This window comes from Pseudochaenichthys georgianus, chromosome 5 (genome assembly GCF_902827115.2).
Source record: "Pseudochaenichthys georgianus chromosome 5, fPseGeo1.2, whole genome shotgun sequence".
Taxonomy (NCBI): Eukaryota; Metazoa; Chordata; class Actinopteri; order Perciformes; family Channichthyidae; genus Pseudochaenichthys; species Pseudochaenichthys georgianus.
In genome coordinates this window covers 2,948,657-2,963,059 of record NC_047507.1, presented here as the reverse complement: position 1 = coordinate 2,963,059, position 14,403 = coordinate 2,948,657, and the positions used below count along the sequence as shown (strand labels likewise).

Here is a 14,403-nt window from a genome sequence, read left to right as displayed (position 1 = left end):
GAGTATCCTTTGTTTTGCAACTTTTACAGCGTACACAAAGTATGCAGTATACATTTGAGACAGAGGCTTGAGGTAACAGATGACGGTACATTTAAACAACTCAAATTAAATAATCTCTAAAATGTGAAATATGTACAGAATACAAAATAATTAAATCGGCAACACTCTCATAGTTAGTGCAAATAATGTATACACTATAATGCATTGGTTGTTCAAAGGTGCTACCTCCGGAGCCAGGCAATAACCCAGCTCCATTTAAGTCCCACCTTGAGACTAACATTGAAATATTATCCGCCCGAGGTCATCACCCCTGGACCGGAAAACAAATCTGTGTGTGTGTGTGTGTGTGTGTGTGTGTGTACCCTCTCTGATAGCAGTGCACGGCGCTCCCTCCTCGTGCTCCAGCCGAATCTCCTTCAATGCCACCAGGTTCTCTGTGAGTTTGCTTCTCCCTTTGAACACTGTGGCATATGTCCCCTATGAACATGCACACACACACACACACACACACACACACACACACACACACACACACACACACACACACACACACACCACACACACACACCACACACACACACCACACAACACACACACACACACACACACACACACACACACCACACACACACACACACACACACACACACACACACCACACACACACACACACACACACACACACACACACACACACACACACACACACACACCACACACCACACACACACACACCACACCACACACACACACACACACACACACACACACACACAACACACACACACACACACACACACACACACACACACACACACACACACACACACACACACACACACACACACACAGTGAGATTCTGGTAATCGAATATTCTAAAAAGCTTTTAATCAAATGTCTTTTTTTTCCATTAATAGCAACATAATTACTACATGCTTTGATTGGAATCCGTTTCATCATCCCCGGCACATTAACATAAATTAAAACAGATAATGTATTCCATCTGATTGAATTAGCTTATTAGTTTAAAAAGCTGTCATCCATGACAAGCCTCAACAAATTACGTATCAATGTGATTCAAGCTTCTCAATCAGGATTTGATTTAATAAATGCAGTTAATTTATTTTTGCAGGGATATGATCATTTCTGATTATTACACAACATATCTGAATACTGGATTCTGATTGGTTAATTTGGACATCAGAGCTTGTTAATACTCGCTAACAGACTGTTGCTTAGGAGAACAGACGGTTGCTAAGGAGGATCAAGGGACCATATGCAGTCATATCAATCCGCAGAAAGAAGTCCGGTCAATTTAACGTCAGCTGTGGACAACAAACCTTAGTTTTGTTCATCAGAAAACAACCTGGCATATTTTTTTATATATTTGTTGAGAGCACGTAACGTTGGATTCATTATAGCTAAACTTTCCCCAGTAAAGAGAAGAAAAAAAGAGTGCAAGAGGAGGAAAGAGGTTAAAAGATAGAGAGCTGGATGCCAGAGAAATCAACAGAAGAAGACAGACAGGAAGTAAACACGAAAGGGAACAGCAGAAGAAGACAGGAAGTAAACACTAAAGGGAACAGCAGAAGAAGACAGACAGGAAGTTAAACACTAAAGGGAACAGCAGAAGAAGACAGACAGGAAGTTAACACTAAAGGGAACAGCAGAAGAAGACAGACAGGAAGTAAACACTAAAGGGAACAGCAGAAGAAGACAGACAGGAAGTAAACACTAAAGGGAACAGCAGAAGAAGACAGACAGGAAGTAAACACTAAAGGGAACAGCAGAAGAAGACAGACAGGAAGTAAACACTAAAGGGAACAGCAGAAGAAGACAGACAGGAAGTAAACACTAAAGGGAACAGCAGAAGAAGACAGACAGGAAGTAAACACTAAAGGGAACAGCAGAAGAAGACAGACAGGAAGTAAACACTAAAGGGAACAGCAGAAGAAGACAGACAGGAAGTAAACACTAAAGGGAACAGCAGAAGAAGACAGACAGGAAGTAAACACTAACGGGAACAGCAGAAGAAGACAGACAGGAAGTAAACACTAACGGGAACAGCAGAAGAAGACAGACAGGAAGTAAACACTAACGGGAACAGCAGAAGAAGACAGACAGGAAGTAAACACTAAAGGGAACAGCAGAAGAAGACAGACAGGAAGTAAACACTAAAGGGAACAGCAGAAGAAGACAGACAGGAAGTAAACACTAAAGGGAATAGCAGAAAAAGACAGACAGGAAGTAAACACTAATGGGAACAGCAGAAGAAGACAGGCAGGAAGTAAACACTAAAGGGAACAGCAGAAGAAGACAGACAGGAAGTAAACACTAAAGGGAACAGCAGAAGAAGACAGACAGGAAGTAAACACTAAAGGGAACAGCAGAAAAAGACAGACAGGAAGTAAACACTAAAGGGAACAGCAGAAGAAGACAGACAGGAAGTAAACACTAAAGGGAACAGCAGAAGAAGACAGACAGGAAGTATACACTAAAGGGAACAGCAGAAGAAGACAGACAGGAAGTAAACTCTAACGGGAACAGCAGAAGAAGACATACAGGAAGTAAACACTAAAGGGAATAGCAGAAAAAGACAGACAGGAAGTAAACACTAAAGGGAACAGCAGAAGAAGACAGACAGGAAGTAAACACTAAAGGGAACAGCAGAAGAAGACAGGCAGGAAGTAAACACTAATGGGAACAGCAGAAGAAGACAGGCAGGAAGTAAACACTAAAGGGAACAGCAGAAGAAGACAGACAGGAAGTAAACACTAAAGGGAACAGCAGAAGAAGACAGACAGGAAGTAAACACTAAAGGGAATAGCAGAAAAAGACAGACAGGAAGTAAACACTAAAGGGAACAGCAGAAGAAGACAGACAGGAAGTAAACACTAAAGGGAACAGCAGAAGAAGACAGACAGGAAGTAAACACTAAAGGGAACAGCAGAAAAAGACAGACATGAAGTAAACACGAACGGAAACAGCAGAAGAAGACAGACAGGAAGTAAACACTAAAGGGAACAGCAGAAGAAGACATACAGGAAGTAAACACTAAAGGGAACAGCAGAAGAAGACAGACAGGAAGTAAACACTAAAGGGAACAGCAGAAGAAGACAGACAGGAAGTAAACACTAAAGGGAACAGCAGAAAAAGACAGACAGGAAGTAAACACTAAAGGGAACAGCAGAAGAAGACAGACAGGAAGTAAACACTAAAGGGAACAGCAGAAGAAGACAGACAGGAAGTAAACACTAAAGGGAACAGCAGAAGAAGACAGACAGGAAGTAAACACTAAAGGGAACAGCAGAAGAAGACAGACAGACAGGAAGTAAACACTAAAGGGAACATCATAAGAAGACAGGCAGGAAGTAAACACTAAAGGGAACAGCAGAAGAAGACAGACAGGAAGTACACACTAAAGGGAACATCATAAGAAGACAGGCAGGAAGTAAACACTAAAGGGAACAGCAGAAGAAGACAGACAGGAAGTAAACACTAACGGGAACAGCAGAAAAAGACAGACATGAAGTAAACACTAGCGGGAACAACAGAAGAAGACAGAGAGGAAGTAAACACTAAAGGGAACAGCAGAAGAAGACAGACAGGAAGTAAACACTAAAGGGAACAGCAGAAGAAGACAGGAAGTAAACACTAAAGGGAACAGCAGAAGAAGACAGAGAGGAAGTAAACACTAGCGGGAACAGCAGAAGAAGACAGACAGGAAGTAAACACTAGCGGGAACAACAGAAGAAGACAGAGAGGAAGTAAACACTAAAGGGAACAGCAGAAGAAGACAGACAGGAAGTAAACACTAAAGGGAACAGCAGAAGAAGACAGGAAGTAAACACTAAAGGGAACAGCAGAAGAAGACAGACAGGAAGTAAACACTAAAGGGAACAGCAGAAGAAGACAGACAGGAAGTAAACACTAAAGGGAACAGCAGAAGAAGACATACAGGAAGTAAACACTAATGGGAACAGCAGAAGAAGACAGGCAGGAAGTAAACACTAAAGGGAACACAGTATGGGCTCTGCAGTGTCTAAAGACTGGTTAATGGGAAAGAAAATGAACAGACTTGGACTTGGAAATCCTCGATCAGTGCTGCCGTAATTTTAAGTTACGTTTCAGTCGAATGCTTCTTAGCTGAAGCAAGAACCCATTACATCATTTGTATTCAAGTCAAGTTGTATGTTTATAGCAACTATTGCAAGTGAGCTTAAAATGCCAACACTAAAATATTCGGATATTGAGAAATAAACATCAGCGGATAAGACACATTTCATAATTGCCACATGTTCAGATCGTCGTCTCTCGCTGCATATACACGGTGCCTTTGAGAGCCTCAGGTCATGATAATTGACAACAAAAGCATCTCTCTTCGATCCTTCACCGCCGCCGTTATCTGCTGCCAAGTCTTGTGACCGGAACTAAGGCGACGGATTCTGTCATTACTCATTCCTGACTCCTCAGATAAATGCTGAGGGATTTAAGGGCATTGGCTTGTGCTTAACATGCATGTGACACGATTACATAATCAGGATTGAAAAAAAGTAACTTCATTCCCAGTTACATACAAAAAATGGGGGATTTACCATGTTAGTAAAAACCAAAGAGCAGATAGTGTTTGATGTAAAGGATCAGATGTTATCTCTTCTCTGTGAGCCGGTCTGTTCTGTAGGATAATACTTTCAGTGTGAATCTAATCTTCTACTGCCTGAATATGCTTCATGAAAGGCAGGTTTTATTCCTATCAATAAAATAATATCTTCTTATTTTCTAAGGTCACATGTTGTCGTACTTAATGCACTTATGTTTAAAGCATCTTAATGCAATTTATTTTCCTCTTGGATTTATCTGCATTGCATTTAATAATTAGGTAGTCCAAAAGTAACGGATTTTACTTTTACATTTTTGAAAATAGGAATAGGTTACCCATTACATTTTCCACATGTAACTAGAAATTGTAACGGATTAGATTGTTAAACTAAACCTCCTAACTCTATTTCTAACTATTGCACACATGGTTATACTGTAGGCTTGTACTGTGTTGACATATAAACAAACCGTTGTACACATGTTGACAGGATCCAGCCTCCTGAGGGCCTTGACTCACCAAAGACTTGATAAGTATAATGAACACTGGCAGACGACCTGTGGTCAGCAAACCAGTGACATGCTTAATTTGTGTCGGTGGATGTTAATGTTAACTCGAAGTTAAAGGGAACATCTTCACCGTCTGAAAAATAGTTCTGAAGTGAATGTGTGAGTAATCGGCAGAGACGTACCTCTCCCAGTTTGCCGAGCTTCACGTACGTCTCCAGTTTCCCGAAGCCTATGTCGGACTGTAGACAGAATGAAGAGGTAGATTAATCGTTGACTGCTTCTGTATCACTGTGGAACATTTAAAAGATAATTTTGCACTTTTACTTCATGTTTTTCTCGTGTTCATTAAGCACACATGTTTATTTTACTCCAGACAGAAAAGAAAAGCCTATTACGGTAATGGAGAACTGGGGGAATCATCAGAGGAATGAATGGGCTCATTATAATATTAATACAAAATAACCGAAATAACAACAGGAAGGACAAGAGAAGTAGTAATTTGCTGAGAGTAGGAAATAAGATCTGTAATATGAGCCGGGACTTCCACTGGCTCAAGGGTAATCCGGCAAATGGATGGTCAAACAAAGACCCAACTAATATAGTATAGTTAATGAGATCAGATAAGCATGACAGCAGTCGATATGAGATGATTGACAACCACTGGGATTTTAACACTTTATAGGCAGGTTATTAGCAGAGGTGGGAAGTGGTGGAGTACAAACACTTTGTTACTCTACTTAAGTAGCTACATTTTTCTGGTATCAGTACTTTACTCCACTACTTATTTTTCTGACGACTTTTCACTTTTACTTCTTACATGTTGAACCCAAATACCTGTACTTTCTACTTCTTACATGTTGAACTCAAATACCTGTACTTTCTACTTCTTACATGTTGAACTCAAATACCTGTACTTTCTACTTCTCACATGTTGAACCCAAATACCTGTACTTTCTACTTCTTACATGTTGAACTCAAATACCTGTACTTTCTACTTCTCACATGTTGAACTCAAATACCTGTACTTTCTACTTCTTACATGTTGAACTCAAATACCTGTACTTTCTACTTCTTACATGTTGAACTCAAATACCTGTACTTTCTACTTCTTACATTTTGAACACAAATACCTGTACGTTCTACTTCTTACATGTTGAACACAAATACCTGTACTTTCTACTTCTCTCATGTTGAACTCAAATACCTGTACTTTCTATTTCTCACATGTTGAACACAAATACCTGTACTTTCTACTTCTTACATGTTGAACTCAAATACCTGTACTTTCTACTTCTTACATGTTGAACTCAAATACCTGTACTTTCTACTTCTTACATGTTGAACTCAAATACCTGTACTTTCTACTTCTCACATGTTGAACCCAAATACCTGTACTTTCTACTTCTCACATGTTGAACTCAAATACCTGTACGTTCTACTTCTTACATGTTGAACTCAAATACCTGTACTTTCTACTTCTTACATGTTGAACTCAAATACCTGTACTTTCTACTTCTTACATGTTGAACACAAATACCTGTACTTTCTACTTCTCACATGTTGAACTCAAATACCTGTACTTTCTACTTCTCTCATTTCCAAACAGCTGGTTCCTTTAGTCTGAATGTGTGTTTGGTGCGTGGTCATTATTCTTCAGAGTCACTGCGTGCCTATTGGTTGGAACACGATCCGTGTATCCATCACTTCCTGGTCTTCTCTAAAGAAGAGGGACCAATGGAAACGTTGTCATGTTGCCGTTGTTCAGCATGGAAACATTCATTAGCTAACAATGACATTATTGTTCTATTAATATAAAGGGAGGTCAGGTACTCTTTAAAGCAGCTGCTAGTTATGGGTACTTTTTACTGAAGTACACTTCAAAGCCTCTTTACTTTCACTTGAGTAAAGAAGTTTAGTCAGTACTTTTTACCAGAGTATTTTAAACACGAGTATCTGTACTTCTACTTGAGTAAACAAAGTGTGTACTTTTGCCATCTCAGGTTATTAGGTCTATATGATAAAGATATTAAAGAAAGATATTCATATAAGGCACTTACCAGCGAGGCGCGTCGGGACATGCGGCTCAGAGGTTTGCAGAGCGGAGAGTTCTCGCTCTCCAGCTGCAGCTTCTTCAGAAACTCTGGAGGCAGACGGATGTCCATCGGCAGAGACATGCGCTTGCTGACGTCCTGCGGGAATAAAGGTGTGGAGAACGTTGAAAGACTGTATATCAGCAGTACACACGTTAATATCTTTCATTCATGTGCCTGAAACTGACTGAATTCAACCTCATATATGGCCAAGTGCTCTCATAAGTAAGTCTGCTGACCTTTGCAAATCAGATTACATTTCATTTTAAATGTTGTTTATATCACATCACATCAAATGATAACCAAATATCAGAAAACACATTTGTCTCAGGGGACAGATCAAACATTAATGACAATATAGACAATCTAATAGACAAAGGGATGTGAATGTATAATACTATAATAGAACAATTAAAATAAAGGACCCAGGAGGATGTTTAAGACAAGCCTGAGCCAGCTCTAAATATACATTTTATTAAGGCGTACTCTTATATATGTAAAGGGTTTCTTCTTGAACACAAAACGTATTCATTAAACATGTACACGTTCATTCATAAACGGTTCATACCCGATGAAACGTGTTTACGGGTGCATTCACACCTAATAGTCCGTTTGTTACATCGTTTCATTTTTCAGAAGGTTCGGTTTGCGTTCACACGGTCAAAACTCAAACGGACTATAACTTTAACTTTAAGTCATGTGCAAGGAAATGCTCTTCAACCATTGGTCAGACATTAAGGGGGTAAAAACCATGGATGTATAATAAGAACATGTCCATGTTACATGTCCATCAAAGTGACCACGCCCTAATTTATGCAAACACTTTAAGACCCAATATAAATAAAAGGGTCGTGTTAAAAAACAATTGACTCACAGATCCATAATCATTAAGGTGGACTCTAACTATATCGATAATAATATTTATTGCATCCATGGGTAGAAACATGTTTTTTTCTGCTGTAAAGTTGGGCATTTTAACATGGGGGTCTCCTTTCTGCAGCCAGTCCCTCGCGGCCCATGTATGAACTGCAGTGTGTGGCACTTCCGTATTGGCGTCCCGGCTGTTCCCCAGAGTTTGCCGCTTGGTTGAACACAGTGAATCTGCCACAGCTCTGCTAGCAGACATTAGGCGCTTTCACACCGGAGCGCTTTTCCCAGTATAGTTCCGATATAGTTCCGAAAATGTTGCGTTCACACCAAAAAAAAACGGAATTAAAATTAGTTCATGAGAACCTTTTCACCCCCTTTGCAGTCCCTGCTAGAGAGCAGGGCTTTCGTGGGAGAAAAAGGTTCCTATTTCTGATTGGCTGGGCGGATTGCAAACCACGCCCCGTAAAACTCCCAAAAAGTTTGGTGAATCCGCCATTTTATTTTCCTTGCATTAGCATTATTAGCATTAGCATTAGCACAGCGCACAAACGCAGAGAGAGTAACTTATGGCAACACAAAATAAAACATGGGAGCGGTGGAGATGAGGAGGTGTCGGCGTTCTGGTGATTTACTCGGAAGCATACTTGTCAACCCTCCCGATTTTCGCGGGAGACTCCCGATTTCATTGCCCTCTCCCGGTTTCCTCCCGGGGTCATATTTCTCCGGCATTTCTGACAAAATCAGATTTACCCAGGACTGTTTCCACTCGGACTTTAATACAGCTACACCATTGTTTGGTTTCCATGGTAGCACGTCTCTTTAGTAGCGCACACAACTGAAAGTCTGAGAGGGTGAGGGAGATTGTCACAGAAAACAGAACAAGAATCGACAACTCTACCCTCTCTGCTCACTCCTTTCCATATGCTCCATCAAGGATGGTGCTACAGGCAGCAAGGCAGTGCACTTACAACTACAATAAGCATGTTAATGTTAATCTAATACAGAAGCAGAAGAAGCAGAAGAAGAAGAAGAAGTGACGTCAGCGGCTTCATTTGCCTAATCCTTCCTCAGGGACTTATTCCGGTGTGAACGCGATCTGTACTTAGTTAATCAGAACTAAAGAGTTCTGATTAACTAAGTACGGTAAAGTACTTGGTGTGAAATCGCCTCTTGTGTCGCTTTGGCTACGCAACTAATGTAGGTTGAAGTTCAACTTTAGTTCTCTTTAGTCAAGCTTTTTTGAAGCCAAACATTTATGTCAAAGTGTTTATTATCCCTATTGCAAAGCCAACATTGCTACAGCCAGTTAGGGTTAGCTAAAAGGTACACTAAAAGATGTTTCTGAAAACATTTTAGCTTAGAAACTGGCATTTGATTGATATTTCGAGTGGAGTTCACTTATCTTTAATATTGATCAAGGCTGTGGCTTTGTTGCTCAATGTTTACCAAAGATTCTGCTTTCCTACAAGAAGCGATTGTTTAATTCCACTCTTTGCTAGTGTTGAATGAAATTGACTGGAAACAAACATCCCCCGATGTTAATTCCAAGCATTCATGTCCATGCCCTTCCACCATAAGGAGTGAGAGACACTTTAATTTAGCCTGCATTTAATGTCACTTTCTCTCCAAAAGAGTATTGAGCGCGAAGCATTTCCTGTTTGCTTTGCTCAACTTATGACTCCAAACAAATATGGATTTCTTTTAGAAACGGAGTAGATCAATAAAGGGCTTTGACATTCTCACTTGTTAATCCATCAAATGTGGGCTATTACTTTTGATTGGATGGACTTTAGGTTGAAGGTGAAGGAGCTTTGCTAAGAAGAGGCTAAACAGTGAAAGTGCAAAAATGTAAAATCTGGCCAAGTATATTTGTCTAATTTCTACATTACATCACTTGTTAGACGCTTTTATCCAAAGCGACTTACATACTGTGGGCAATCCCCACAGGAGCAATTTTGAGTGAAGTGTCTCAGGGACACAGCGACATGCTGACTGCAGTGGGATTCGAACTTGCTACCCCCTGATTCGAAGTCCAGCACACTAACTACTGAGCCACAGCCGCCCCTCTAGTCAGAATATGTCGTTACACTTGATATAAGACCTAATAAGTCTTTTGTTTAGCCAAGGCATCTTTTTAAATCAAAGTATCTTAAAAACATCTTATTTTATAGGAGAATCACCATCAGAAAACGTCTAAGCATTTCTGTCTTTTTTTTTTAACAAATTCCCTAATTCTTGTCACATAGTTCAAATTCAGCTAAATACCAGATCTCATTTATCTCAATATCCCATCTTTACTTCAAGAAATCTTACCAAGCCATTTTGTACTTGTTCTATTGGCAGATTTGTTCACTTAATAAAAGCGAAAACACCTTGTTTTTATTCTATATTTCCTTGTTTTTGGAGCAGCATTTTTTGCAGTGTGTGTCGTGCAACCTGGCCTTCAAATGTTAAAAAGTAATTCATTAATAAAGGGCACTACTTCCACTACAGTAATAGGTCTGGACTTGATCAATGCTGCTCTGAGTTCTCTGAATCGTGTTCCGGGAAGATAAGTGGAACTGAGGAAAGGTCATCCTGATGAATCATCAAGATGCCATTTTAACGGACGTTATTCACCAACGCATGGATTTTTCACAACCTGGCAACCATTCATTTGGCCTTCTTCATGGATTACCATTAGTGACCACTTGTAAACCACTTTCCTCTGTGTTATCACAATTAAGATATCCAGAGGGGAGTATTGGATTACATGTAACGGTTTTATGTAATCAGGATACAAATAAGCAACTGTATTCCCTTTTAACTAATCATATTACTGTTATACTTCCAGAAATTGGGGACTATTAGCAGGCTTAAAATGTTAGTAAAACCTAAAAAGACCACCTAGTGTTTGTTGTAAAGGATCAGATGTTATCTCTTCTCTGTGAGCTGCACTGTTCTGTAGGATAATACTTTAAGTGTGAATACTTCTACTGCCTGAATCTGCTTTATGGTTTCCATTTTCTTTGCTTCATTTGTTCTGTTTTTAATTCAGCAGGTGAACCTATATGTTCATAAAATAGTGTGTGTGAGCTTAACTGTGTGTGTTGAACTAAAACGGAGCATTTTCTGTCAGCTCAGATTTGATTTCTGCTGTTTTAAACTAGACTGGACTACTGCAATAGTGACATGTGGGGTACCTCAAGGCTCCATCTTGGGGCCTCTTCTCTTTAACATCTACATGCTACCACTGGCTCAGATAATGAAGAACAACAGAATAAGTTACCATAGCTATGCGGATGACACACAAATCTACGTAACAATTTCACCAGGAGACTATGCTCCAATTCAAACACTGAGTAAGTGCATTGAACAAATCAATGACTGGATGTGTCAGAACTTTCTCCAATTAAAAAAAGATAAAACTGAGGTAATGGTTTTTGGAGCCAAGGCAGAACGTATAAAAGTTAGCGCTGAGCTTCAGTGTGCAATGTTCAAACCAACAGATAAAGCCAGCAATCTAGGTGTAGTCATGGACTCTGACCTGAGTTTCAACAGTCACATTAAAACAGTTACTAAATCAGCCTACTATCACCTAAAGAATATATCTAGGATTAAAAGACTAGTGTCACAGCAGGATTTGGAAAAACTTGTCCAATGCTTTTATCTTCAGTAGACTGGACTACTGCAATGGTGTCTTCACAGGTCTCACTAAAAAATCTATTAGAAAGCTGCAGCTGATTCAGAACGCCGCTGCTCGAGTCCTCACTGACACTAAGAAAGTGGATCACATCACTCCTGCTCTGAAGTCTTTACACTGGCTTCCTGTGTGTCAAAGAATAGATTTAAAAAATACTGCTGCTGGTTTATAAAGCACTGAATGGTTTAGGCCCAGAGTACATTTCTGACCTCCTGCTAAATTATGAACCATCCAGACCTCTCAGGTCTTCAGGGACTGGTCAGCTTTCTGTCCCCAGAGTCAGAACTAAACATGGAGAAGCAGCGTTCAGTTATTATGCTCCAAGTATCTGGAACAAACTCCCAGAAACCTGCAGGTCCGCTGCAACTCTGACTACTTTTAAATCCAGGCTGAAGACTTTTCTTTTTGTGGCTGCTTTTAATTGAACTATTCACATCTTAAACTGCACTGTAACTTTTATCCATGTATTTTTTCTTTTAATGTTTCTTTTATTAGCTTTTCTTTTTAATGCCTGATTTTAAATGCCATTTTCTTAATGTCTTTCGTTTTTTGTAAGCACTTTGAATTGCCTTGTGTTGAAAAGTGCTATATAAATAAACTTGCCTTGCCTAGTATGTGCTCATGTGTTTCAGTGTTGGTGTGTAGGCTACTGCCTGAATTTGCTTCATGAAAGGCAGGTAACTAGACATTTTAACATATTTCATTTTTAAAGAAACCCTCCCAACCCTGGCGTTCAGTCGTCTTACTGTCTTAATATTATTTCTGTCTTTCGCATCACCTTCCTGAGCATTCACTTCCCTCTGGCTGCTATGAGTTGTTAGAGACAGACTTGAAGTGATTCACACTCGCTCCAAAGGGACTATTTCTGAAAAAGTGGAAGTGTGAACTCTCACATTTCCAATAAAACACCTAGTGCTCTGGGATGACTCATATCATTGAGCTGATGGGGGTGGAAATGAATAAATTAGTCTGGGGGAACAGGAGAATAAACTCCACTTTATACGGTATATCCATGTCAGACTCCGTTGTAATGCTTTTAATGTGAACAGTTTGCTATCAGTGCCCAATCTGCATCGCATACATTAAGCTTGGCACCATATGACCAAAGCATGACCTGAAACCAAAGGGAATATTTAGCCCCTTAACCCCTCACTGTCTCCATGCTTTAATGTTCAAACATCTCTTTATTGTTCTCATACTGCCTGTGCTGCAGCTCCTCTCTTCACCCTCTGTCTGAAACCAGAGCTGCTCTGATTGGTTAGCTGGCCGGCTCTGTTGTGATTGGTCAACTGCTTAGAGACAATAATAATAATAACTTTATTTGTATAGCACCTCTCATACAGGGGATTGCAGTTCAAAGTGCTTTACATCAGTACGAAATAAGACATACAATCAGTGTAAACCAAGCAGCAAGAGCAAAGCATAAAGTGGGATCAAATAATTAAAAACATGAGGAATAAAACAGAGAAATAGTGCAATGTCAATCACAGAGAATAGTGCAGGATAATGGTGTAAAATCAGTAAAATGCTTTGGTAAAGAAATAGGTTTTAAGCTGCCTTTTAAAAACGTATTGGCTTCCCTAATATTGTTGGGTAACGTGTTCCACAGTTTTGGGGCGTAGTTTACAAAGGCTGCTTCACCGATCTTCCTATGACTCTTTCTGGTGACCTCTAATAGACCTGCATCTGATGATCGCAGTGTTCTGGCGGGTGTGTAGTTTATTAGAGAGTCAGCAATGTAGCTGGGCTTTGTATGTGAGGAGAAGCACCTTCAAATCAATTCTAAAAGTTACAGGAAGCCAGTGTAGAGTAGCTAAAACAGGACTAACGTGTTCCCTCCTTTTGGTATTCGTCAGTAGTCTAGCTGCAGAGTTTTGAATGAGCTGGAGTCTTTCAATAGCTTTCTTGGTGAGACCAGTGAATAGTGCGGGACAAGGGGAGATGTCCCGCCGCTTAGCCACGTACAACGTGTTGGAGCATAATATAAGCTATATAACATACTACAGGGATTACATAATCCTGTTACATGTAATCCGTTACACCCCCCCAAGCCTGATTCCCATATTCCCCGTGTCCTCCTTCAGACGCTCCTCACCTCCATGGAGAAGCGTCTCTGCTGGGCCTTGCTGTGAAAGACGAGATGTGAAGGAGACTCAGCGCCTGGCGTTGTTGGTTCGGGACTCGAAGGACTGGCATCATGAGACGTAGGATCCAGTCTGTCCTGAGTGAGGCCTGAAGGAGGAGAAACATAATCAGTCAACATCTGCAGATTGGAGACAAAGGGAACAACAATGGTGTTGGTGGTGGAGTATTGCAGTGATTTTATGGCCCATCACTGGTTTGATGTCAGGCTCTTATCAATGGTGTCACTGGCTGGTATGGTGCAGTCAAAGTCACAGATCGCTCGTCTGGTACAAACTGCTATGAAAATGATGGGGGTTAAAAAACACCCATCTCTCCAAAACATATACGAGCAGTCCCTTATCAGACAGGCGAACAAATGGCGTCTGATCCCACCCACATACTGCACCCAGGACTCCAGCTCCGACCTTCTGGTAGAAGATGCAGGGTTCCCAAGAGCCGGCTGAACCGCTCAGCACTCATTCCTACCTGTCCATTAGGCTTCTTAACGTTCACATGAAATGACATGTAGTC

The 14,403-nt window shown here is 40.4% G+C and overlaps 1 protein-coding gene across 1 annotated transcript in view; it reads right to left on the bottom strand.

The window, feature by feature from the left end:
- The window catches only part of cdk18 (cyclin dependent kinase 18), a 74,529-nt gene that overhangs the window by 21,037 nt on the left and 39,089 nt on the right, over positions 1 to 14,403 (bottom strand). The window contains exons 3-6 of the mRNA XM_034082873.2: positions 13,844 to 13,980; positions 7,164 to 7,295; positions 5,289 to 5,345; positions 363 to 477 (exon numbers count right to left, since the gene is read on the bottom strand). Of these exons, the coding sequence (XP_033938764.1) occupies positions 363 to 477; positions 5,289 to 5,345; positions 7,164 to 7,295; positions 13,844 to 13,980 (441 nt within the window). The remainder of the gene's footprint in view (positions 1 to 362; positions 478 to 5,288; positions 5,346 to 7,163; positions 7,296 to 13,843; positions 13,981 to 14,403) is intronic.